Here is a 27,243-nt window from a genome sequence, read left to right on the forward strand (position 1 = left end):
GGAGTACTTATTTATTGATGTGAATTATAAATATTTACAGATTCTTCTGGAGAATAAAGTAAATAGAAAACCTCCTTTGGTAATGATGGTTGCCCTCAGAGTATGCTATGAGGAAAATGAAGGGTTTTTCAAAAGTGCTAAGGAATAAGGATGAAAAAATGTTTCCTATGCCTTAACTTTCATTTCTTTATTAAATTTTATTCTTTACATGACTTAAGGCGTTCCCCTACCCCCAGTAAGCCATCATGTAATCTCAGATTTGGCACATATCAAATTCTCCAGTAATCCAATTTCTATATTTAACATGCTGATTCAGGTACCCAATTGTCAGAAAACTTGATAGTAAGTTGTTCAACAAGATTTTTTTTTTTTTCAAAATGGTACTAGAGATTGAACCCAGGGCCTCATGCTGCATGCTCCACCACTGAGCTACATCCCCAGCTCTGGAAATTTTCATTAAAACGTATGATGCAAGCTCATAGCAGTGGGAGAATGTCATAAGAAGCTAAGCGTTACACATAACTCTGATGAGTCAACCCCCTAAGCCTAACTTACTGTCGTAAAGAAAGCTATTTCTTTGAATATTACAAAGCTTTTTTTTTTTTTTTTTAAATTAGGGATTGAAACCCCGGCCACTTAACCACCGAGCTACATCCCCAACTCTTTTTTATTTTTATTTTGAGATAGGATCTCATTAAGGTGCGGAGGCTGTCTTTGAACTTGCTACCCTCCTGTGTCAGTGTGGGCCATCGCGCCAGGCTGATTATTCCAACTCTTGGCACGTTTTGGTTCCAAAACATTCGCAGGGCCTCGATTCATGCCACCAGTAACTGTAGTATTTTTTGTGACAGAGCCAAGACTCGAGGAAAGTGAGAGAGTAAGTTACAGGGACAGATTCTTTCTAATCCTTGGTTAAAACCAGGCGTTGCGGCCCTCAGCAATTCCCTGGGCTGAGGCAGTAGGATTTCAAGTTTTAGGTCAGCCTGAGCAACTTAATGAGACCCTGTCTCAAAATAAAAAAGGACTGGATATGTAGTTCAGTGGTAGTGTGTCCTTGGATTCAATCTCCAGTAAAAAACAAACAAACAAACAAAAACACCTCTAGTCCTTGGTCAGCCAGTGTCAATGCAACAAATTTTTTTTTTTCCATCCAATGACAGTGCACAGGGGTCCAGCTACTAAGGGCCGTGAGGGAAGAAAAGTTTGTCTTCCCTCATATCTTCTGATTGAGTTTCTCCCTTTATTACATTCATTAGTACATTTGTTACATATAATATTAAATTCTTTCCATAAAAGAAGCTTTGCTGAGCAGGTAACCAAATGTTCCCCAAAAGAGGCACTGTCATTTAGATGATTTAAGAATTGGAAGAGAGAATTCATCAGAGAACAAAGTCTGGATCGTGACGAACCCCAGTGATTTCCAGCGCCTTCAGACACCCAAGCTGTATTTCGAATCTCCACGCCCACAGCGCCCGGGGGAGCTAGAGAGTCTGACCATCAGCCCGAAGGCGCGGCACACCACACGTAAGGAACAAGTCCCAGAATCCCACCCGGACTCCAAGTCCCAGAAACCCGTAGGACAAACCTATCCCAGGTGCCAAGAAGGCAGGCTGTGGACGCGACCAAGTTGGGAACTGGGGTGAGATGATGTAGTATTTGACCACGACCATGTTTCCTGCAGGGGAGAGGATTCTTACAGACCGATACTCACAAATGATCTACCGTGGCTCCCATGGAAAGCGCGATTCTTGGAGGTTTGGGGCTATAACTAGTGGCTCCTTAGCTCTCTTCTTTTTTTCTGGCCCCTCGAGGATGGTTCGGCCCGGCACGAAGGCTCCTTGAACTGGTCGGATGGTTGCGCCCGCCCTCCCCCGGAATGTGGGCCCTGGGAGCCCGCGAGGTGGGAGGGGCGGCAGCGGCGGGGAGGCGTGCTGGGCCCGGGTGGCTGTGGAGGCGGCTGCGGCCGCGGGCGGTGGGAGGAGCCGCGAGGTTCCGGCAGCCCGGGCTAGGCGACCCTTGGGTCGGCGCCGTGGGCGAGGTACGCAGGTAGGCGGGCGAGCGGCCGCCGCTCAGGGATCGGCTCGGGCGGCGGAGTGCTGAGCGGCGCGTGGCGCGCCCCCCGCACCCTCGGCCGCCGGCGTCCAGGCGAGGCTGTGAGGAGATGCCGACCCAGAGGGACAGCAGCACCATGTCCCATACGGTCGGGGGCGGCGGCAGCGGGGACCACTCTCATCAGGTCCGAGTGAAAGCGTACTACCGCGGGTGAGTGTCTCGGAGCAGTGGTGTGGGTGCGAGCAAGGGGAGAGGCCAGCTAGGCTTGGCCTGGAGGAGGGAAGGGTGAGGGGCTGGAGGTGTTGTGGGCGGGTTGGGCCGGGCTGGCCGCTCGGGGGGCGGGGGGGGAGGGGGTTGGTGACGAAGTGATCTGGGGAGGAGCAACCTGGCACTGATTGTAGGTACCCCAGGTGTGGTGCCGGGCGGGGGGAGTCGGGGGCTTGAGCTGCAGCGTGGAGTCCGAGAAAGAAGCCTTGGTACAGAGTGTGTGTACCTGATGGGGACGAGTCGCTCCCCTGCCGAGAGATCTGCGGGGGCTGTACGTCATTGGTTTAGGTGTGTTTGGGGTTGAGAGTTGAAGATTCCTAGTCTTGTCTCAGGTAACCTCGGTTTGCTCAGGGTTTAGAAGACAGGACTGTCTCAGTTGCTGGCCCTTGTGGTTCCCGGCAGGCCTAAAGCCTCTGGTTTTCTAAGTCAGGGTTATCTTTGCCGAGCAAAAGTTCATGGAGTACATCTGGACTATAGTCAGACCAGTATGTTAGATGTAGGAGTCATACCTAGGAGTAAAGTTGGTGGCGTTTTCAAGGATGTGTATTAGGTGTTGTGTTGTCGAGAGTGAGCGGCAAATGTGTAATTAAAAATTTGCGAACCGTTCTATATTAGTATTGTTTCAAGGACCATCTGATAAGATGAGAAGAGGAAGAGTCACAGCTTTAAATTCTGCTGTCTTTCCTCATATTATTACCTAAGCTGTAAGTACTTTGGTTACCAGAAATAATTCAGTCCTGAGATCATCGTGTTAAATCACATTCTATCATCAGTGACGCACAGTACTCCCCTTCGTTTCAATTTAGCTGTGGTTTGAAATTTTTTGGAGGTAATTATATTTAGGAGTATTAGTAAGGTGAAAGGCTAGTGTAAGCACAAAGTTTGACACTAAGGATTAACAGAAAACCCGACTGCTTTAGCCCAACTTACTGCTTGTCTAGGCAGAAATAAATTGTTTAAAAAAAAAACAAAAAAAAAAAAAAAAAAAGAAAAGAAAACACTCAAGGACTGCAAGATTGAAACTGCAGTGCATACTTTTACATTCCTGAGAGGATCAGTGAAGATAACAAACTTTCGAAATGCCTCTCGTTTTGATTTCAAAGAAAATATAATCCCCATATGTCTTATTTATTAGATGTAAGGATTTACTAGTTTGAAATCAAGAAGCCCCTGTCTTCTGTAAAGGTTGACTGCATTCAGTAGTTTATAGGAGTTATATTGGACAGTATTATAACTGTTTTTACTTAAAACACAGGTAAAAGAGGTTTTAATTTTTAAAAACAATACCAATAAATGTTTTTTTGTTGTTTCTTTTTTTTTTAATATTTGTAGCTGTGTTGCCCAGTTTGGTTCATGGTTGCCCACCAATTTAGTAAGATGAAGAAAAAAACTTCCTTTTTTAAAAATTAATCTAATCCATAATTTGATAGATGAGACATTTCATTTTGGAGTATGTTCCATTTTTATAAAGTTGACAAACAGTCCATGAGTCATTAGATGCAGAAATATAGTTTTTTTTAAGGTGTATGATTATTGATAGTTCAACAAACTAGATTGAGAATAAATACATGCACATGGCAAGAAAGTACAAATTGTGCAGAGATGTAAAATAAAAAGTGTCCCTGTTTCTCCCCTCAACTTCCACAGGTTACCACTGCTGGCAATTTATTTCTAGTTTTTCTGAAGGTTGAATTTATTACTTTCAAAGTTGTACTTTCATTTCTTAATGTATCAATTTCAGATTGTATTTGATTCTTTTCATTAGAAAGATGAGAAATTAAGTGCACAGTACCTTTGTCTCCTGTCCTTCTAGTGCCTTTCATGTTTTGGCTGTTAAGATATTTAGTTCTCTGTGTTACCTTCATGGTTTTAAATAATCTAAAATCTTGACTAAAATTTTGATTGCATCCAGTGACTCTGAAAGATAAATTAATGCTTCTTCTTTTTTCCTACTTTTATTAATAAGTGTAAATAAACATAAGTTAAAAATATTGTAAATGTCTCCTTGTCTCCATCCTCCCTTTTTATTTTGGTGGTTTGAGGATTGAACCCATAGCCTCCTGCATGCCAGCCAAATGCTCTACTAGTGAGCTACATTCACTGCAAAGGTTCTCTTTTGGAAAGAAATCAGTCTGTTGTGCTCAGATATAGACATTCTATAGATATTTTCTTCACTTACTGATCCAATTACAAAAAAGAAGACACTAAGGACATACAACTTTTTAGTTGTTTTAACTAAAATTTGTCTAAGACATTCAAGTTAATTTGTTTTTGTTTTTGATGGTACAAGGAATTGAACCCAGGGCCTCCTACCACTGAGGTACATTCCCAGTCCTAATGTTATCTTTTAAAACTTAGAAAATTTGCTAAGGAAAGACACAATAACCTCTTGCCCTTTTGTGCCTTTTGTTCTATAAAAGCTTTCTAATATTACCTTTATTTCAAGACATTAGCACTCTCTAAACTGTACAAATTTCTGTCCTCTGTTATTAGGTCTTTTAATATTATGTTTATTCATAATAATCTAACCTGATGATTATAGTAGTATATAGTCAGCTGTTCATTAATATATATGAAACTAAAATGAGTCACCAATGAAGGGTAGTTAATAAACAGATTGGCTAATGGAATACCTACCTGTTATTAAAATAGAACATCCCTTCTTTATACTCAAAAATATAAGGACAATTGCATCTAAAAAGGTTTTCTTTTCCATTAGATCCCTTGAACAGGCATTATCACTTAACTTTTCCTGTACTCCCTTATAATAGTGTTTCTTTACAATGAATGTTGAATCTTGAGATAACCAGATTTCTTAAATGAATAAATTGCCTTCTCCCTTCAGCGATATGTATGCTATTCTTATTCTGCTGAATTTGATCCTTGTGAAAGTGTGATATAATCAACATTTAATTTGATTTTTCTCCCCTAGTTTTCAAGCAGGTGGTTAATAGCACTGAGAATCTGATTTTTATGGAGACCAACCTAAGGGTTGCTGTCTCATGGCCAGCACCCTTCTTTTTCTAACATGAGAGCTTTTCAGTGAGTGGCCTTCTTCAATCATTACCTAGTGGTATTAGTTCAGAGGAAGAGAAACAGGTTTTGTTGGTTAGTGATAGATTGCTATTGTATGTGCATATCCTTATATAAAGTTATTTGATATTATGGGGTGGAATTTAACCACATAATGTCTGGATTACTCATATCCATATGGCATTATATGTTATGAGAAATTTTGCAAATAACTTTTAAAAATGCTTTTTTAAACTGCTGTTGTTGAACAGTGATAACAAACCATAGGATACCTTCTGTGCACATTTAGAAACAAAAAGGATCGTTAACTCCTTTTTTTTCCCCTCTTTTGGTGGTACTGGAGGTCAAACCTAGGACCTGACACGTGCTAAGTAGGTGCTCTGTCACCAACCTGCATCCCCAGTTAAGATTGTTAACTCTGCATATTTGGGCTTTATAGCTGGTTTGGTGAAGGAGCGTGTAGGATTTTTCTCACTGTAAACAAGTCTTGTCAAGACTTGTTTCGAAAAGTGTTGCAAAATTATTTTAAGAATATAGTTTAGTAATGGTTCTGAGAAAATAAAACCAGTGTCTTGAGTTAAGCATTGGGGGAATGATAGCAGGTTGATCCTAGAGATTTTGGCATAGCACTCAGCCATAGGGCAGCTGATCCATAGTTTGGCCAGAGAGAAAAAAATAGGACAAGGTGGCCTACTGCCAATTGAAAAAAAAAAAGAGAGAGAGAGAGAGAGAGAGAGAGAGAGAGAGAGACGCAAAAGGGAAAAGAAAAAGAAACCCTCTCAGAAATTTGAATGAAATAATATGGAGATAAATTCTTGTCAAGCACTGGGGACTAAAGCCAAAGAGTTGGAGAACAAGGCAGGTGAGGCTAGAACTGACTATATGCAAACTAAAGGTCTAAAGATACAAGAGCTGACAAGGAAGAAGCATTCTGTACAGAAAATTCTCCTAGAGGTCCTTAGTTTGTGATAGCTTTCTCACAGAACTCCTACCCCATCAATTTGGGGGGTGGGTATAGGGGATTGAACCAGGGGTATTTAATCATTGAGCCATATCCTCAGCCTGAGACAGGGGGTCTCACTAAGTTGCTTAGGGCTTCACTGAGTTGCTGAGGCTGACTTTGAATTTGCAATCCTCCTGCCTCATCCTGCCAAGCTTCCGAGATTACAGGCATATGCCATCTCACCTGGCCTAGGCCCAGGCCCCATTTCAAAGGTAACTTGAGTGACTGGTTTTTTAAAAAAAAATTATTATTATTTTAATATTTATTTTTCTTTTTAGTTGTAGTTGGACACAATACCTTTGTTTTTATTTATTTATTTTTATGTGGTGCTGAGGATTGAACCTAGGGCCTTGCACGCTAGGCAAACTCTCTACCACTAAGCCACAACCCCAGCTCCAAGTGACTGTTTTTTTAATGGCTGAAATGAGCCTAGTTAAAACATGAATTTTAAAAATTCCAATCTTGCTTAGAATTTGGAGATTATTTGAACTGGGTTTAGTAAATACTATTGAGCACCTGCTATAATCTGAACCCATGGGCTCTCCTGGACACAGGATGTAGAGATAGATGATATAAGCTTCTGCCTTTGAAGATCTAAGAGACTTGTGAAGAGAAAGATAAATATATATTTATGTTTATGTACATATATATCTCATTTATATCTTATATGTATATTATAACTACATATAGTTATAAAGGATTAAATTTGATGGGGAGGACTTGCAGGGTGCATATTGGGGAGGAGTTTGGGTGAAGGGAGCCTTTTATAGGAAGAAATGTCCACAGCTTTTAAAGGATAACTAGGGAGGGGGTTGGCACAGTGGTAAAGCACATGCTTCACAAGCATGAGGCTTTAGGTTCAATCCCCAGGATCTCTCCATTTTCCATAACAAAGGATAAATAAAAATTTGCCTGGTGAATAATGATGTCATTCCAGGCTTTAAATAACTGCATAATGTTGGGGAATTAAAGTCAGTTTAGTTGTTGGTCTCATTTTCCTTCCTTATTAGAATAAAAAATAAATAGTGGGCACTGTTGAGAAATGGGCTAAAAAGTTCACAGGGGCTAGATCCTGAAGACCCATGAAAGATCACACTTGGAACCAGAACTTGAGATGGATTGGTGGAGGATAAGACTAATTTGGAAGCTTATGAAATAATCTAAGGAGATGGAAGAAAGAAATGATTTGGTGGAGATTTTAGGGTGTAGAAATGATATAAATTAGAGATTTAGTGCCGTTAGAGGAGTACGAAACTAAAAAAAAAATATTTCTTGTTTGAGAGAACCTATACGCAAGGAAAAGATTTCTGGGAGAGGGAAATTCATTGCCAAAAACAATTTTGAGTTCTGGGTACTTGTGAGGCATCCAGGTTGGAATGTCCAGAATTAACTGAACATAATTTATTGTGTACCTGCTCTGTATGGCAAGCACTATGCATGACAACTAAACAATAGGAATGTGGCTGAGAATAATGATAGAAAAAATGTCATCAGTGGCCAAATACAGATCACAAAGACAAGGCACTAAAGTTAAATTTAAAACAGAAACATGAAGTGGAAAACTGCCCCTGTAGTCTCACATTCCCACTTTTCTAGGGCAACCCTTTTTAACTGTCTGAGCTATCCTCCATGATATTAATGTATCTATATGTAGAGACATGTATTCACATACAAACACATAGACACACCCTTTTATTTTTCCAATAGATGAGTTCATGTTTCTACGTGTGCTTCTTCAACTTGACTTTTTTCATTCTTGGTCATCTTTTCATGGATAGATGGATGGGTAGATAAATGGATCTCTTTCTTTGTAATTGATATATAGTGTTCCATAGTATTGTTATAGCATAATTTAATCTTTATGCCAGGAATCAAACCCAGGGCCTTACACATGCTAGGCAAGTAGCTCAATCACTGAGCTATGTCCCCAACCCCATTAAATCTTTTTTTTTCCCCCTGATTGATGAACATTTGAAGTTGTCTTCATTAAGTCACTACTTTAAATAATATTAGAGGAGCATCCTTATATTTAATATATTTGCAAACAAAGCCGAAGATATTCTCATTTTAAAATTTGACATTTTCTTCCTCAAAACTTAATTTACATTCTCAGAAGCAGTATGTGAGTGACGCTGTTTCTTTATGCTTTCATTGCATGTTATGTGTCTTTTAAGTTTTTGACCATTGGATCAGCAAAACAGTAACTTTCTAACAAGTATGCTTTTTTTAGGGGGTAGGGGGATACAGGGGATTGAGCCCAGAGGCACTTAACCACTGAGCCATATTCCAGCCCTTTTTGTATTTTCTTTAGAGACAGGGTCTCCCTGAGTTACTTAGAGCTTCACTAAGTTGCTGAGGCTGGCTTTGAAACTTGCAATCCTCTTGCCTCAGCCTCCTGAGCCACTGGAATTACAGGCATGCGCCACTGTGCCCAGCACAAGTATTCGTTTATACATTATTTTTAAACTAATTTTATTGGTATATTATAATTATACATAATAGTGGAATTTGTTGTGACATTTGTAAATGTATATAATTTGGTCAATTTTATTCCATAGTACCTTCACTTTCCCTCAAGTCCTTTCTTACACTGGTCCTCTTTTTCTAATCTCTGGTCTCTGTTCGACTTTGATGAGATTCCCCAACTTCCTTTATCCCCCTTTTTTTCTCTTTTACATATGAGGAAAAAATATATGCCCCCGAGTTTTTGAGTCTTATTTCATTTAACTTGATAATTCTTCAGTTTCATCCATTTTCCTGCAAATGACATAATTTTATTCTTTATGTATAAATAAAACTCCATTGTATATGTATATCACATTTTCTTTATTCATCCATTGTTGATGGATACCGAAGCTGATTCCATAACTTGGCTATTATGAATTTTGTTGCTATAAACATGGGTATGCATGTATCACTATAGTACACTAACTTTAATTCTTTTGGATAAATTCTAAAAAGTGATATATAGCTGGATCATATGATGGTCCATTCATGGTCTTTGGAGGAACTTTCATACTAATCTCCATAGTGATTGTACTAATGAACAATCCTATTAAGAGTATATAAATATTCCTTTTCCCCCACATCCTCAGGAGCATTTATTATTATTTGTATTCTTCATGATTGCCATCCTAACTGGAGTGAGATGACATCTCTGTAGTTTTGATTTGCATTTCCCTGATGCTAAAGATGGTGAACATTGTTTTCATCTATTGGTTGACCATTTGTATTTTTTTTTTTTTTGAGAAGTGTCTTTCTATTTAGCATTTACTGTTTGGGTTGTTATTATCATTGGTGGTGGTAAGTTTTTTGAGTTCTTTATTTAATTTGGATATTAATCCTCTGTCAGAAGAGTAGCTGATAGAGATGTTCCCATTATTTAGCCTCTCTCTTCATGCTCTGAATCTTTTCCTTTGCTGTGCAGAAGCTTTAATTTGATGCTATTCCATCATTTCCCAAGCTTTAGGAGTCCTAATGCCTATGCCTATATGTTGGAATGTTGACTCTGTTTTCTTCTAGCAGTTTCAAAGCTTCTGGTCCAATTCCTAAATCTTTTTTTTTTTTTTCAGTTGTAGATAGATACAATACCTTTATTTTATTTATTTTTATGTGGTGCTGAAGATGAAACCCAGTGCCTCACAAGTGCTAGGCAAATGCTCTACCCCTAAGCCACAACCCCATTGCCTAATTTCTAAATCTTGGATCCATTTTCATTTGACTTTTGTGTAGGGATCCAGTGTCATTCTTCTACATATGGATATCCAGTTCTCACAGCACCATTTGTTTAAAAGGCTATCTTTTCTCCATTGGATGTTTTTGGTGCCTTTGTCAAGGATCAGATGACTGTAGTTGTGTCTTTTATTCTATTGGCCTATGTGTCTGCTTTCATGCCATTACCATGCTATTTTTGTTACTATAGCTCTGTAGTATAAATTTAAAAGCAGGTATTGTGATGTCTCTAGTATTGCTCTTTGTGTTTGGAATGGCTTTTGCTAATATGGTCTTTTATTCTTTTTTTAAAAAAATATTTATTTATTTATGTATCTTTAGTTTTTTAGGTTGATACATTAGTTTGTTTTTATGTGGTGCCAAGGATCGAACCCAGTGCCTCATGCATCGCCAGGGGAGCACTCTACCACTGAGCCACCACCCCATCCCCTGGTCTTTTATTCTTTTTCTTTTTTTAATTAGGTAAGTTTTTTATTAGTGTATATTAATTAGACAGAATAATGAGCTTCATTGTGGCATGTTTGTAACATACATACTACATATTTTGATCATATACACCTTATTTATTTTTTTTTATTGTTGGTCGTTCAAAACATTACATAGTTCTTGATATATCATATTTCACAGTTTGATTCAAGTGGGTTATGAACTCCCATTTTTACCCCGTATACAGATTGCTGAATCGCATCAGTTACACTTCCATTGATTTACACATTGCCATTTTTAGTGTCTGTTGTATTCTGCTGCCTTTCCTATCCTCTTTTTATTCTTACATATGAATTGTAGGACTGTTTTTTTTTTTTTTTCTAGTTCTGTGAAGAATTTCATGGTATTTTGATGGATAATGTATTGAATCTGTGGATTACTTTTGGTATTGTCATTTTAACAGCATTAATCCTGGAGGTTTCTCCATCGTTTACTGTCTTCTTCAATGTTCTATATTATTTATTGTAAAGATCTTTTACCTTAGATTTTTTTTTCCTAGGGTTTTTTTTTTATTATTTTCCTTTTTCTTTTCTTTTTTTTTAATTTTTTTTTTAAAGAGAGAGTGAGAGAGGAGAGAGAGAGAGAATTTTTTTTTTTAATATTTATTTTTTAGTTCTCGGCGGACACAACATCTTTGTTGGTATGTGGTGCTGAGGATCGAACCCAGGCCGCGCGCATGCCAGGCGAGCGCCCTTACCGCTTGAGCCACATCCCCAGCCCATCCTTTTTTTCTTTTAAGGCTGTTGTGAATGGATTTTTTTCCTGATTTCTTTTTCAGTAGATTCATTATTGGTACATAGAAAAACTATTGATTTGTGTATGTTGATTTTGTATCCTCTTACTCTGCTAAATTTGTTTCTTAATTCTAGAAGTCTGTTGAAGCTTTTCGGATCTCTAAGTATGGGATCATATCTTCAAACAGTGATAATTTGATTTTTTTTCCTGCTTGTATCCTTTTATTTCCTTCTCTTGCCTAATTGCTCTTGCTGAAATTTCAGTTTGATGTACATTATTCATTATATTTCTTCTGGATTATCTTCATGTTGTTTGCCTATTTTTATGTTGTATTATTTTTCTTATTTGTTGATTGGGCACTGACATTTTTTCTTTTAAATTTGTCTTCATTTCCCAATCTGTTGCTTATCTTGAGTTTTTCATTTTTATGTAATCAAAGCTGTCTTTTTAATTTTTCCCCTCAGTGACTTCTTTTAGAAGGAACTATTTTCTGTTTGTTTTTGAGGCTTTCTTTTTAAGTTGTTCATGGACTTTATTTTATTCATTTGTTTATTTGTGGTGCTGAGAGTTGAACCCAGTCTTCACACGTGCTGGCCAAGTGCTCCACCACTGAACCACAACCCCAGCCCTACGCAGCTTTTTAAAGTATTATCTTTTCAAAGAATGGTATTTGGAAATTTAATCATCTGTAGTATTCTGATAAAACTTATTTTTAAAAAATTTATTCTAATGTTGCTTTTATTTACTTATTTATTTGATGATAGTGGTGATTGAATCTAGCAATGCTGTACCACTGAGTTACATCCCCAGCCCTTTATATTTTCATTTTAATAGAGGGTTTCACTAAATTTCTGAGGCTGCCCCTGAATTTGTGATCCTCCTGCCTCTTCCTCCCGAGTCATTGGGATTAGAGGCATACACTCATTACTGCACTCAGCTAAAAATCTGTTCTAATGCCAATTTTGAAGAGGTCATCCTTTCACCACTGATTTGAAATTACAACTTTGTTATATGCTGGTGCTTTTCTGTTTCATTAGTTTTTTAGAGTGAATCAGTTTTTGTATATGCTAGGATTGGCTAATTATTGTAATATTATAGTTAATTTTACTGTGTTAGGAAAAGTCTATTTTATTAATTTTCTATTTCCAAATTTTCTTGGCTATTGTGCATTTTCTTGCCCAGATGAATTTTAGAAGGTTTTCATAAGTTCAAAACAAAAATCCCCTATTGTTATTTTGATTTGGAATCATATTGAGTATATTAATGTATAGATTAATTTGAAAATTTATAATTTTATCATACAGAGCTGGCTTTATAAATATGTGATATCCACCTATTCTTTTCTTTCATATTTTTCAGCAAGGTTTTATAGTTCCTATTCCACTCTTACATATTTCCTGATGAGTTTATTCATATATAATTTTGTTGCTTTCATGAATGGGACCTTTTATTCTTAAAGGCTTACTATGTACCATCTTTTTTTTTTTTCATTTTTCCTATTTCTTTTGCTTGCTTGCTTGTTTCTTGTTTTCTGTTTTGTTTTGTTTTTGAGTTGGAGAGTTGCTATGTTGCCCTGTTTTGTTTTTTGTTTTTAACTTCTCCTGAGTAGCTGAAATTATAGGACACACCACCTTACTTGGCTTTATACTCTCCGTTTCTGTATGATTAAATTGAATTGGCTACTTTATTAACAATTTATTAGTTAACTGTCTTAGAATTTATAGGTAAATAGTGTACCAGTTTTTTTTTTAATATTTATTTATTTTTTAGTTTTCGGCAGACACAACATCTTTCTTTGTATGTGGTGCTGAGGATCGAACCCGGGCCGCACACATGCCAGGCGAGCATGCTACCACTTGAGCCACATCCCCAGCCCCTAATGTACCAATTTTAAAAGTAGACAAAAGTGATAGTTTTGCCTTCATTTCTCTGTATCTTACCATCTGGCTAGAATTTTCCAGATAATGTTGAGTTGAAGTTCCAGCAGTGGTCTTTTATCATAATGAAATAGATGGATAAGAAGAAAATTTCATAGAGTGTCTTCAAAGATAACCTACCCTCCTTTTCTCTTTTAAATATGTTCAAGAACATACTTTTATAATGTACCTACCCTCTTTCCAACTATGGCAAATATTTTGTGCTTGTTTTAATTTAATCTTCACAGTGATGCTCAAGGGAGATATTATTATCTCCATTTTACAGATTTTAGTATTGAGATTCAGTGACAATACAAAACTGGGTTTTAAGCTTCAAACAAAATTTCTGTTTTCCCTTTTTCTGTGTCGATGGGGCTTTAGAACACAGCCTTTTTATTTTATTTTAAAATTCTTACTGTTGTTATTTTTGAGCCCATTTTCTGTCTTCTAGATGTTAAAAACTGGAAGTTGCTTTGTGACTTTTTTTTGTAACTAACAGTTAATTTGAAGGATGCTAATTTGAGATTATATGACTATTTCATTCTCCCCAAACCTTATATCCAGTGGTTTTAGCATCCATGGATAATCTAGCTTCAACCAATGTTTATAATTATACAAATAATTTTTTTTCCTAAATAGATTGTTATTTAAGAGAAAAGCTTATGTTGAAAATAGCAGAACTGACTATGATTCTTTTGGGGTTATTTTTTAAAACATTAGAAAAACTTTCGAATTTTTATTAGAACATAGGAAATTGAATGCTTAAAGCATTTTGTCTTCTGAAGCCTGACAGCATAATTAAAAATGCTTTTTTCTTCCTTTTCACTTTTTAAGTAAAACTAAATCCAAATTTTCCATTTTAGGAATCTTTGTGGCAAAGATCAGTTTTTTTTTTTTTCCCCTTTCTTTCTGGTTTTTGAACTTAAACCAGAAAATTATCCATGCATATTTTTTTTAAAAAAATACCTTTACAATGTAAAATCTTTATTTTGCAGCTCATTTTTAGCTTTGCTACTATAATAAAGATCTGGTGATTGTGGAGTGTTATGATCATGGTACTTTCCCCGTTATTTAGAGAAATGTTTACATAAAACTTTCTTTTTTTTTTTTTAAATATTTATTCTCAAGCTTTAGGTGGATACAATATCTTTATTTTACATTTATGTGGTGCTGAGGATCGAACCCGGTGCCTTGTGCTTGCTAGGTGAGCACTCTACCACTGAGCCACAACCCCAGCCCCCATAAAACTTTCTTAAATGTTTTAGTTCCTAGCACTTAACCTATTAAGTCCTAAGTCTTCCATTCTATGGATTTTTCAATGCAGTTGGTTGGAAATAATAGGTGGGAAATAATAAAATAGGTTGGAAATAATAATCTAGAGCTTAAATATTATTAATTAATATTGATCAATATTATTGTTGACTAATTAGCACATTATAATTATATTCTTATTAGTATAATTATGTTATATATTATATACTATATTTAAGTTTTTATAGGTGTTCCACATCAGGACAATGGGAAAAAAAATGGGTTAAGGATTGGTAGTGATAAAGCATAACTCCTTCATTGAATCTCTTAAAATTGTACATACTGATGCTTTTTTAAGAATTACACAGATATTTTAAAAATATTCGTTTCTTCTAATAAACATTTGTTACCTCTTAAAAAGCCAGGTTTCTGAAAATTTTTGTTACTTACAGATATGCTTACTACATGTTAATTTTAATTCCTGGTGGATTTTAATAAGGGAGTCCTATTTTGATGATATCCAATACTATTTTCCTTCCCTTGCACTCAAGAAAGATACTTTCATATTTGTTTTTTGCTAGAGAAATTCTATAGAATTCTTTTCTTGTCTTCTAACTTAATTCCAAAATACATTCTCCCAAATCCTTATGACTTCATAGAAGGCACTTTAAAAGAAAAATTGCTTTGAGACAAGAAGATTCTCTTTTAATGTTTTAGAAGAAGGAACTATTTTCTGTTTTTATTTTCTTTTTTAATATTTTTAAAATTTAAAACTATTTTTGTTTATAAAACTTATTTTAACCTGTTTAATATCATTTAAATTTACTTAGGAAATAAATTTGATGGCAAAATACCTCTACATGGTAGAGAAATTGAAAGTCTCTTTCATTCAGAAGTCTCCCTCAAAGTATGACTTTTTAAATGTTTTGTCTCCTCCAACCACCCACAATTAACAACTTTTAAATATTATCTTGTTCTATTATATCTGTTGCTCACTATGAAAGATGGGAATTTAGCACTGTATTTTCTCTGACCATGCTTAATTTTCCTTGTTATACTTGTGACTTTTTTGTTTGTTTGTGTTTTGGAGGTGGGTACTGGGGATTGAACCCAGAGATGCTCTACCACTGAATCACATCCCCAGCCCTATTTAGTTAGTATTTTATTTAGAGACAGGGTCTCACTGAGTTGCTTAGGGTCTCGCTAAATTGCTGATGCTAGCTTTGAACTTGTGATCCTCCTGCCTCAGCCTCCTGAGCTGCTGGGATTACAGGCTTGCACCACTGTACTGGCTATATTTGTAACTTAAATAATATACCTTTCTGTACTTCAATTTTTAGTCATGGTTACATAAAATTTTTTTCCATTTAAGTGTATAGTTTAGTGGGTGTTAACTATATTCACATTGTCATGCAGTCAATCTCTAGAACTTTTTCATTTTGTAAAACGGAAACTTTCTATCCATTAGAAAACTACATTTCCTCCTCCATGGCAATCACCATTCTGTTTTCCATTTCAGTGAATTTGACTACTGTAAGTACCTCATATCAGTAGTTCCACAGTATTTGTTTTTTGGTGACTGAGTATTTCATTTAACATAATATTTTAAATATTCATTAATGTTATAATATATGTTAGTTTCCTTCCTTGTTGAGGTTTCTTTTTTGAGACTTACATAATATTCCATTTTATGTAAGTACACTTATTCATTCATCCATCAATGGGCTAGTGCCATCTTTTGACTCTTATGAATAATGCTGCCATGAATATGGGTATGCAAGTATCTGTTTACGATCTTGTTTTCAATTCTTTTTCATATATACCTAGAAGTAGAATTGCTAGATTATGTGGAAAATCTGTTTTTAATTTTTTGAGTAACTTCTGCGCTGTTTTTCAGAGTTGATGCACCCTTTTACATTTCCAATGTGCAAGTCTTCTGGATCTCCGCATCCCTGCTAACATTTATTTATTCTGGGTTTTTGATGTTTGTTTTGTTTGTTTCTTCTCTTTTTTTAAAAAAAAAAATATATTTATTTTTTAGGTGTAGATGGACACAACACAATGCCTTTATTTTTATGTGGTGCTGAGGATCGAACCCGGGTCCCGCCCACCCTAGGCTAGTGCTCTACTGCTGAGCCACAATCCCAGCACTGTTTGTTCTCTTTTCTTTTTGCAATATTGGGGATTGAACTCAGAGGCATTTTACCACTGAGCTACATCCCCAACTCTTTTTCTTATTTGAAACAATGTCTAAGTTGCCCAGGCTGGCCTTCAACTTGAGATCCTCCTGCCTCAGCCTCCTGAGTAACTGGAATTACAGGCTGTGTCTCTTATCCCAGCCTGTTGTTGTTGTTGTTTTTGATAGTATCCATCTTAATGGCTATGAGGTGATACCTCATTTACTTTTAATTTTCAGTTTCCTAATGATTAATGATGTTGAGCATCTTTCATATGGTTATTGGCTATTTGTGTATCCTCTTTGGAAAGATTTCTGTTCAAATCATCTTTTGCTTATTTTTAAATTGTTTTTCCCCCCTGCTTTTAAAATTTTCAGTTTTTGATAGTGGATTGACACTAGGAGAGAGACATTTTTGAATTTACATTTCCTTTAACTTTTTCCACATCTTGATTTTTCTTTGTAAATTTTACATTGTAAAGGTTTAAACATTATCCTATTCTTTAAGTCATAAAATTTCCCTTAGCCTTTTGTAAAATACATTTATAAGATGAAGTGCCAAGAAGTGTGATTAAATGCTTAGAGAAGGAAAAATAATCTTATGTCAATAAAACATTTTTCTTTTTTTTTTTAAAGAGAGAGAGAGGAGAGAGAGTGAGAGAGAGAGAGAGAATTTTTAATATTTATTTTTTAGTTCTCGGCGGACACAACATCTTTGTTGGTATGTGGTGCTGAGGATCGAACCCGGGCCGCACGCATGCCAGTCGAGCGCGCTACCGCTTGAGCCACATCCCCAGCCCCAATAAAGCATTTTTCTTTTAAAAGTTTCTCTTTGATGTTTTGGGCTGGTATGTTTTCTTGATCATATTTATCCCATCTGTTTTTAATCATCTAGAGTTTTCTCATTCTTTCTGTTCTTCTGGTTCCTTTTTTGTTATTAAGACTTTAGTAATTTGTTGTTTCAGTTTTCTGTCATGTCAGTGGACCCTTAGGAAGAAAGCAACAAAGATATGTTTACTTCAGCTATATTAGAAGTGTTGTATGTTGCTTTTAGAAGGTAGAATTAACTGAAAAAATGAAAAAAGGCAGGGGGGGCAGGGCCAGGTATAGAGCTCAGTAGTAGTGAACTCTTGACTGGTATGCACAAGGCCATGGGTTTAAGCCTCAGTACCACTAAAAAAAGAAAGAAGGGAAAAAGAAAAGTAGAAAGGGGGCCGGTGTAGCTCAGTGGTAGAGTATTTGCCTAGCATGTGTGAGGCACTGGGTTCAATCCTCAGTACCACACAAAAATAAATAAAATAAAGGTATTGTGTCCATCTACAACTAAGAAAAAAGTTTTTAAAAGATAGAAGGTAAAATTATTTTTGTCTCTCTAGTGAGGTTTCGCTCCTTCTTAGAGTACTGTATGAAATACAATTTTTAAAAATTATTATTAAATACATATAAATATGCTATTTTCTAGGCATTATTCCAAGTATTACAAATGTTAATTAAGTAAACTTATTAATCCTCATTATGTCATCTGAGGTATTATTATTCCTATCTTATAGATGAGAAAATTAAGGCATAAAGAAGTTAAGTAACTCACTTCAGGTCACATACTAGCTGGTAAATAATAGAGCCTGGATTCAAACCCAAACATGCCAGATCTGATGGTGCATGCCTGTAATCCCAGCAGCTCCAGAGGCTGAGGCAGGAGCATCATGAGTTCAAAGCCATCCTTAGCAATTTAGTGAGGCCCTAAGCAAGTTAGTGAGATCCTGTCTCTAAAAATATATATAAAAGAGCTGGGCATGTGGCTCAATGGTTAAGCACCCCTGGGTTTATTCCCCAGTGCCAAAAACACCCCTAAATATTTTGGTTTTAGATTTCAGAGTTTTAACCACTATATTGGGACTACCTCTCATATGCCTTTCTGGGATGCTTTTAATTTCTTTGTACTTCCTTAGAGTCCAACATATGACACCTCTCTTCGTTGAACATAAACTACTTGAACATCCACTGTGGGTCAGAAGCTGCTTAAGGTAGTGGTAACACAGTATCAGTAAAATAAAGTACCTAATCTTCCCTTTGTGCCTTTTAAATAAATTTGCAAGATGGGATTCTGTGTGTCTAGTCTGACAGTTACTGTAAAGATTAAATAAGATAAGGGCTTGTTAAACACCTCAAGCATAATAAGTATTATAAGTATTCTGTAAATGTTTATAGAAAAAGAAAATATAATAATAGTGCATTTGCTTGTACTGGGGAACAGGGCTTCACACTTCCAGGCAGGTGCTGTACTAGCTACATCCCAGATCTGAAAGTATTTCTTCTGCATTCAGTTGGGAGATATTTGAGTTCCTATTATCTTCTAGTTGTTTACAATTTAGTAGAAGATGTGTTATCAGTATATGGTGAGTTGGTGGTATGATACCTGTTGGACAGTTTAATGGAAGTTTTAGGGCCCATCACAGAGTAGTTTCCCTCATTCACCACCATACACTGAGCCCTAAACTGAGGGAATGTCTGGATTAGACTTGAATAATTAATATCTAAATGTGTGGGGTTGTGAGTAAATCAGAGTTGGAAGTGGCAGATCCAGTGGAAAATAGAAATTAGAACCAGATTATCAAGAGTTGTAAGTACCACACAGAGTTGAAATTACAAATTTAGAAGATCTCTATATGAACATAGTAGTTAAAACACTGAATGTGAATTAGATTTCAGAGAGAGAATGAATGAATGAATGTGAGAGAAGGTATAAAGAATGTCTTGTGATCAAAGACAAAAGGAGACACAAGTGTTCAGAATGGTAGACAGAGTCAGGGAAGCATATTGTTATAAAGGCCAAGGCCACAGAGTTCTGAAGGGCAGAAAAGTACAAGGTGCTTGGTAAAATAATGATAACCAAGAAAAGGCCATTTGATTTCTATTCTTGTTTGGCTTTCTGCTTACCTTTGTAGTATTGAAAGACTTCAGCTGTAACTTTTTTTGCAGATAACTAAAATTTTAATTTCTTATTTCCTATTCTGTGTTCCAACTACCCAAGTTAGTTCACAGTACTGTCATTTCCATTTATTTATTCTGTGTAGGCTCTGCTTTGGCTACTAGGAGGATTTTGATGAAAAAGTCCTTGCTTTCACCTTTACCAAGCTTATATTTTAGCTGGGACAGATGGTGGACTATAAGTATTTGTATATTTATCCAGTGGTAGGGAAAATAGGCTGTAGAGGTAGCTGGAGCCAGTTCCTATGGTTCCCTTGTGAACCCTGCTAAGGACTTCGGATGTTGCTCTGCATGACTATATATGCATTTGAATAGTTTAAAACAGAGGAAGGACATGAACTACATTAATTTTGTAAAAACCTTAGAACACAGTCTGATACATAGGGATCACTGTGTAAGTGTTAAATAAAGAAATTTTCAATCTATTTAACTTGCATTTGAGTGGATCACTGTGGCTATTATGTGGAGATTAGGTCATAGGAAACCTTCTGCTGGCTCCTTGGAGAAAACCACAAGCCTGTATTTTAAAACATTTTGTTACAATTTTAAATCTTATAGTGAATATCTGCTCTGTGAATTTATTTAAACTCTTGTTCATCTAATGCTGATCCAAAGGAAATACATATTGTATGTCTCTTCCTATATGTTTTGAGTTACTTACCTTAAAATATGAGTCACTGTAAAACCAATTTTGGCAAACTGTAATTCTTATAGGTAAAAGGTGAAAATGAAGACAGAGAGATCTAGAAATTATGCTGTACAAATAATGATTAACAGATTTATTGGTGGTTAATCTATGAAAGTCAAGGCTAGTGGGCATAACACGACAGAAGGGCATCTCTTGGATGAAGGGTAGACTTTTAGGGGAAGGGAGATATGGGACTGGTGTTTGAAACAGATTTCAGTTAAACATAAAGTAGAAGCTTATATAGAGAGCCGTTCAAGAGCAGAACAAAATTCCTCCCGAAGGAGTAAAGGTCTGATAACTAATGTTAAGGCAAAAGTAGGACTGTCATCTGTTAGAACAGCTAGAGTAGGCTTTCTCAATGAGGGGAGATTGAATTAAGGTTTCTCATTAATCCAACATCTTTGTCTTAAGAAATTTAATATTGATATTTAAATTTTTCCTTTATAAAACTATAAAGGATAGTTTTCTGGAAGTAGTACATGCTGATGCACACACAAGTTGGCTAAACTTCATCAAGTTATTAAGCATTCAATAATATATAGATTATTATAGTTTAATTCATTTTCAAACTTAAAACTCCTTTTCTTTTTCAGGGATATCATGATAACACACTTTGAGCCTTCCATCTCCTTTGAGGGTCTTTGCAATGAGGTTCGAGACATGTGTTCTTTTGACAACGAACAGCTTTTTACCATGAAATGGATAGATGAGGAAGGTGAGTGGTAAAGAGAGGGATGCCTATGTTAGCATCTGATTTAAGATATTATTCTGCCATTTTGTTTTAAAAATATAATAAAAGTGTTCTAATAAATTTAAGGGAAAAAGGTAGATCAGGAATTTAATATCTTTCTTATTTTTTCTTAAAGTATTTAAAAGAGTACTATAAAGCACAATCTTTGTTTTACCATTTTTTACTCCAAAATGAAGTAAATTTAACTTGATTTTTTTTCAGCAGTAAGGTAAATATCTAATCAAATAGCGCAACATTTTCTTTAATTTGTAATATAAATGTTATATCATATTTTAAGAAATTACCTATTTTTAACTGAATGCTACCATAAAATATTATGGAATCAAAGTGATTGTGCTAACCATTATTTCAAAGTAATGTCAGAAACTTGATACCTTAGTGACTTGTCTTCCAAAGCATTTATAGAATACCAGTGTGCTGAGAATAGATACTTCCTACTCAAACTCAGAGTCTGATAGGGAGATGGATGTATGTATAGCAAATGTGATGAATTCTGGAACATATAAACACAGGTCTTCAGGGAATACAAAAGAAGTAGTACCTATACCTACCTGAAATATCTTCAATGTTTGAACTAAACCTATTATAGCGAATAAAAGTTTTAGGGATGGAGGAGGTTGGGAAAACTATGTAGGATAAGAATAAAGTATAAAAGGGCACAGAGGTATGAAATACATAATTCACAAAAGATCAAATTATTCACTAAAGATCAAGTATAGGTAGTTACAAACTTGGTCTAGATCCTTATAACTCAAAGTTGTGATCTGCAGAACTTAACTTGAAAGGGGGGCTCTCAGTCTCCATCTTACTCTGCTGAATTAGAGTTCATATTTTAGCAGGATCCACTGGTGAATTGCATGCATATGCAAGTTTGAGAAATACAGGACTGGATCTCAAAAGACATTACAAACTATATTAGACTTTATTTTACATGATAGAGTGTAATTAAAAGTTACTCTAAATACATTACTTTTGTATAATGGTTTTCTGTTAATTGGAATACAAGTAAAGTTTTATTTTGAGTAATATGATTATAATGTTTAGCTCAATATTTGGAGCCATTTTTGGTATCAGGAGCTCTGGACAGACATTACTCCAGTTCCAGGTTACTAGTAATTCAAATGCATTTTCATTTCTTAAACAAGTTTTTAAAAGTTTCTCTAAAGTATTCAGTGTTAACTGTTTTAGGAAAAAAAGTAGTATAGATATTTATGAAATTTAAAAGAAAACCTCCTATTTGTCCTTTTTACCTCTCCTTCCTCACCAATACTAGTTGTAAAAGAATTACTTGTAACAGCTTATTATATATCTTTCTAGACAATTTCTGTTTTAGTCAGCTTTTTTGCTGCTGTAACTAAAGGATCTGACCAGAACAACGGTAAGAAAGAAAAATCTATTTGAGGGCTCATGGTTTTAGAGGTCTTAATCCATAGAAGGCTAGTTTCATTCCTCAGGGCTCCAGGTGAGGCTGAACATCATGGTGGGAGAGGGTGGCAGAGGGAAGCAGCTCATATCACGGTGTTCAGGAAGTACAGAGAGACTCTACTTACCATATATAAAATACATAAACCATAGCCACACCCCAATTCCCACCTCCTTTAGCCATACCCTACCACTTTAGTTTAGGGATTAACTCACTGGTTAACCTAAGGCTATAACCCAATCATTTCTCTTCCAGATCTTTTGCATTGTCTCACATGTGAGCTTTTTGGGGATACCACATCTAAACCATAACAGTTTTTGTGTATATACAAATGTGTATGTCTTTTTTTTTGGTACCTGGAATTAAACCTAAGAGCACTTAATCACTGAGCCACATCCTCACTGAGCCACATTCACAGCCCTTGTTATTTTATTTTTTATTTATTTTGGATACCAAAGATTGAACTCAGGGACACTCAATCACTGAGCCACATCCCCAAGCCCTATTTTGTTTTTTATTTAGTCTCACTGAGTTGCTTATTAGCACCTTCCCATTGCTGAGGCTGGCTTTGAGCTCTTGATCCTCCTGCCTTAGCTTCCTGAGCTGTTGGGATTACAAGTGTGCACCACTACGCCTAGCCCTTTTTATATTTTTTTAGTTTGAGACAGAGTCTCACTAAGTTACCTAGGGTCTTGCTAAGTTTCTGAGCCTCAGACTTTTTTTTTTTAATTAAAAAAATTCTTAGTTATAGATGGACACAATACCTTTATTTTATTTATTTATTTTATGTGGTGCTGAGGACAGAACCCTATACCTCACATATACTAAGCAAGTGCTCTACTACTGAGCCATAACCCCAGCCCCTGGCTTTGAACTTGTGATCCTCAGGCCTCAGGCTCCCGAGCCACTGGGATTACAGGCATGCACCACCATACCTGGCACAAATGTATATGTCTTATAAATTATTTATTAACACACTTTTATTAATATAAACTTATAAACTGTTATATACTATTTTCTTTTTACAAGGTGTGTTAGACATTTTTCATTTTAGTGTGCATCCATTCCGATCATTGTCTTTTTTAAAAATATTTTTTAGTTGTCAATGGACCTTTATTTAATTAATTTATTTATATGTGGTGCTGAGAATTGAATCCAGTGCCTCATACACACTAGGCAAGCTTTCTACCACTGAGCCATGACCCCAGCCCTCATTGTCTGTTTTTAGCACTGCATTGTGCTGCATGTTGTAGGTGCTTCTTGGATTTATTTTTTAATCCCTTATTGATGGACATTTGACTCATTTTTCACTACTATAAACAGTATAATTTATATAGTCATTTGCAGAATGTGTACATCATGATTTTGTCATCAAAAAAATGTTAAACCAACGAATAAAGTTATGTGTCTGCATGAATGTATCAAAATGCATTCCAATTTTATGTGTAACTATAATGTACCAATTAAAAATAAATAAAAGGATGACAGAGTACAAGAAAGGAATTGGGGAGGCAGGAGGGGAAAGAAAGAGGAAGTACTAGGGATTGAAATGGAGTAAACTATGTTGTATACATTTTTTACTGTGACTCCCATATATGTATAACTATAATGCACTAATAAATATTGTTTTAAGTTAAACCAAATGATAAGCATGTGAGGTAATGCATATGTTAATTAACTTGCTTATATCAGAATATCATGTTGTACACCATAAATATACAGTTTTTCCTTTTGGCAGTTAAAAAAATTAATAAGAATGTTAAACTGGTTAATGACACAACTACATCACATGAGAGGATCTTTTCATTTTTCCCCTTACCACCTCAGATATTATGAGTTGCTAACATTTCGCAAATATAAGTGAAATGCCAACTTGATATTTAAATTGTGTTGTTTGAGAGGACGACTAAGTGTCTTAATCTATCCAATCATTTTTTTACCTACTCTATCCAAGGTTAATTTAAATATGATTAATTATCAATGTCATAGATATCTTCCAGTAGATCTTCAACCTGAAATGAGACTAATAATTTATCACAGTACACAGCATATGCTTTTAATAAAATGCTTCCTGTCATGAACATGAACTAGTGTTATTTTTACTGCTTCTATCCTGATCAGTTCATATATTTGTTTGTATTTTAGTGGGGTTTTTTTTGTTGTTATTTGTTGTTTGTTTGTTTTTTTCAGTCAAAGTGTTCAAACTGTAACTCAGTTGGAGTCACTGAGTAATTCTTTGTATTAAAAGAACTTGGTTTAGAGATAATCCATTAAATATTTTTATAATACCTTTGTTCTTTATGTTGTCTTTGCCTGGAAGGTTCTTTCCTATATTGTCACATGGCTGATCTTTGTCATTTGAGTCTTAGTTATATTATGTCCTTCAAGGAGCCTTATTCTCATTCATACCTGTTTCTTCTTACCCTGTTTTTTTATTTGCCCCCCACCTCCACTTTTTTGGGGGGGTTGGGTACCAGTGATTGAACTCAGGGGCACTCAACCATTGAGAACATCCCAGCCCAATTTTGTATTTTATTTAAAGACAGGGTGTTATTGAGTTGATTAATGCCTCACCATTGCTGAGGCTGGCATTGAACTCAATCCTCCTGTCTCAGCCTCTGGAGCTGCTGGAATTACAGGCTGTATGTTACCACCTTGCCCGCCCCCCCCCCATTTTTTTTTTAAATTGATAGTAGAATATAGACTCCATGAGAGCAGAAATCTTACCTGCTTTGTTCACCATGGAACGCCAGGGTCTATAGCAGTACTTAATAATAGTGTGTTCAAAAAATATTTGCAATTTGTACAAAAGGCTAGTAGCAACCTTCCCCAAATTTGGTTTTACTTCAGCTATTGTAGACTTAAGCATTGGAAGTTGCTGTTCATTCTGATATTTTCTTAAGCTAGTATTTTAATTTACAGATTTATGAGGTGAATTAAATTAATTCTTTGAAATAGTCTTCTTATAATACAATTCATAGTTCTCTCTCCTCAAATAGCTATTGTGTGTTCTAATTTCTGGGTGAGATTATGGAACTGTAGCCTTTGCCTTGCTTACATTAAAAGTTAAATTTTCTGTATGCGATCTTTAAATTCTGATACCAGTTTTTTCTTAATTTTAGGCACACAGAGGCAATAGTAATAATTATTTTTTCACAATTGCAGTTGACAGTACTATAATTTGATTTCTGTAACATAAAAAACATCATTCTTGAAACTAAACATTTAATTGTGGTGTATTATGTTGGAGTACATGAAGATCATAAGCTCACTTCATCTCTCTCAACAGATTTAAGGCAATCACCTTTTGACCTGTTACTTAAAACCAGTTTTACTGATTTGTTTTGATGTGAAAGAACTGTCTTGACTAATTAAGTAAACATTTTTGAAGGAATTGTCATTTTGTAAACATCAGTCTCCCCTCCCCCGTCCCATAATACTATTTTTTAAAAAAATTATTTTTAATATCTTTATTTCATTTATTTATTTTTTATGTGGTGCTGAGGATCAAACTCAGGACCTTGCACATGCTAGGCGAGCACCCTACCGTTGAGCCACAACCCCAGCCCCCCTCCATACTATTTTATTTTATCTTATTTGCTGTGCTGGGGATCAAACCCAGGTCCTCTAGGCATGTGCTCAGCCACAGAGCTATACTCCCAGCCTGTCATGTGCCCATGTATCTGTTTTTAATTTTTATTTCATATAATTTGTTATATATATATTTTTAGTTATAGATGGACACAATGCCTTTATTTATTTTATTTTTATGTGGTGCTAAGGATCAAATCCAGTGGCTTATACTTGTGAGGCAAGTGTTCCACCACTGAGCTACAACCCCAACTCCCATGTATCCTTTTTTTGGAAGTTCTAGGGATTGAACCCAGGGCCTTCTTCACATGCACATGCTAGGCAAGTGCTCTACCCCTGAGCTGTGTAACTTTGATCCCAAGTTTGATCACAACTGAGTGAATTTAGTCTACTGGCTTATTTTTCTAACTGGAAGGATACTTTGTATGCTTATTAAAATGTGAGACTTCTGTTATTCTTTCATCTGCTGCTTCTCTGTTTAACTTTGTTTTGTAGTTAAATATAATTCTGTAGACACAGAAGTTGTTTGTTTATTTTGGTAGTTGTAGATAGGCAGCATGCCTTTATTTTATTTGTTCATTTGTATATGATGCTAGGGATCGAACCCAGTGCCTCACACATGCAAGGCAAGTGCTCTGCCACTGAGCTATAGCTCCAGCCCCAGAAGTTGGTTTTTTTTTTTTTTGCTTTTTTTTGTTTTTGTTTTTTTTTTTATTTTTCTAGTTTTCAGCGGACACAACATCTTTGTTTGTATGTGGTGCAGAGGATTGAACCTGGGCCGCACGCATGCCAGGCGAGCACGCTACCGCTTGAGCCACATCCCCAGCCCCCAGAAGTTGTTTTTTAACCTATGTGTAAAATGAAATGTAATTACTGACTTACTTACTTTCTCTCTCCCCCCCCCACCCTCTCTCTCTCTTTCTTTGGCATAGTAATAGGGTTGAACTCAAGTCCTCATGCATGTTAGGCAAGTATTCTACCACTGAGTTACATCCTTAGCCTTTTTAAAATTTCATTTTGAGACAGGTTCTCACTGAATTACCAAGGTTAGCCTTGAACTTGTGTTCCTTCTGCCTGAGCTTACCAAGTAGCTGGGATTATAGGAATGCACCACCTGGGTGTATTGACTTTAATTTAATGTGACAAAATGG

The 27,243-nt window shown here is 35.9% G+C and overlaps 1 protein-coding gene across 1 annotated transcript in view; it reads left to right on the top strand.

Annotated features, from left to right (window-relative positions):
- The first annotated feature begins 1,862 nt into the window (after positions 1 to 1,862).
- PRKCI (protein kinase C iota) overlaps positions 1,863 to 27,243 on the top strand; it is a 69,978-nt gene continuing 44,597 nt past the window's right edge. The window contains exons 1-2 of the mRNA XM_081301034.1: positions 1,863 to 2,262; positions 20,921 to 21,042. Of these exons, the coding sequence (XP_081157160.1) occupies positions 2,162 to 2,262; positions 20,921 to 21,042 (223 nt within the window). The 5' untranslated portion in view covers positions 1,863 to 2,161. The remainder of the gene's footprint in view (positions 2,263 to 20,920; positions 21,043 to 27,243) is intronic.

The sequence above is a fragment of the Spermophilus citellus genome (genome assembly GCF_964194105.1).
Source record: "Spermophilus citellus genome assembly, chromosome: 7".
In the NCBI taxonomy this organism is placed as follows: Eukaryota; Metazoa; Chordata; class Mammalia; order Rodentia; family Sciuridae; genus Spermophilus; species Spermophilus citellus.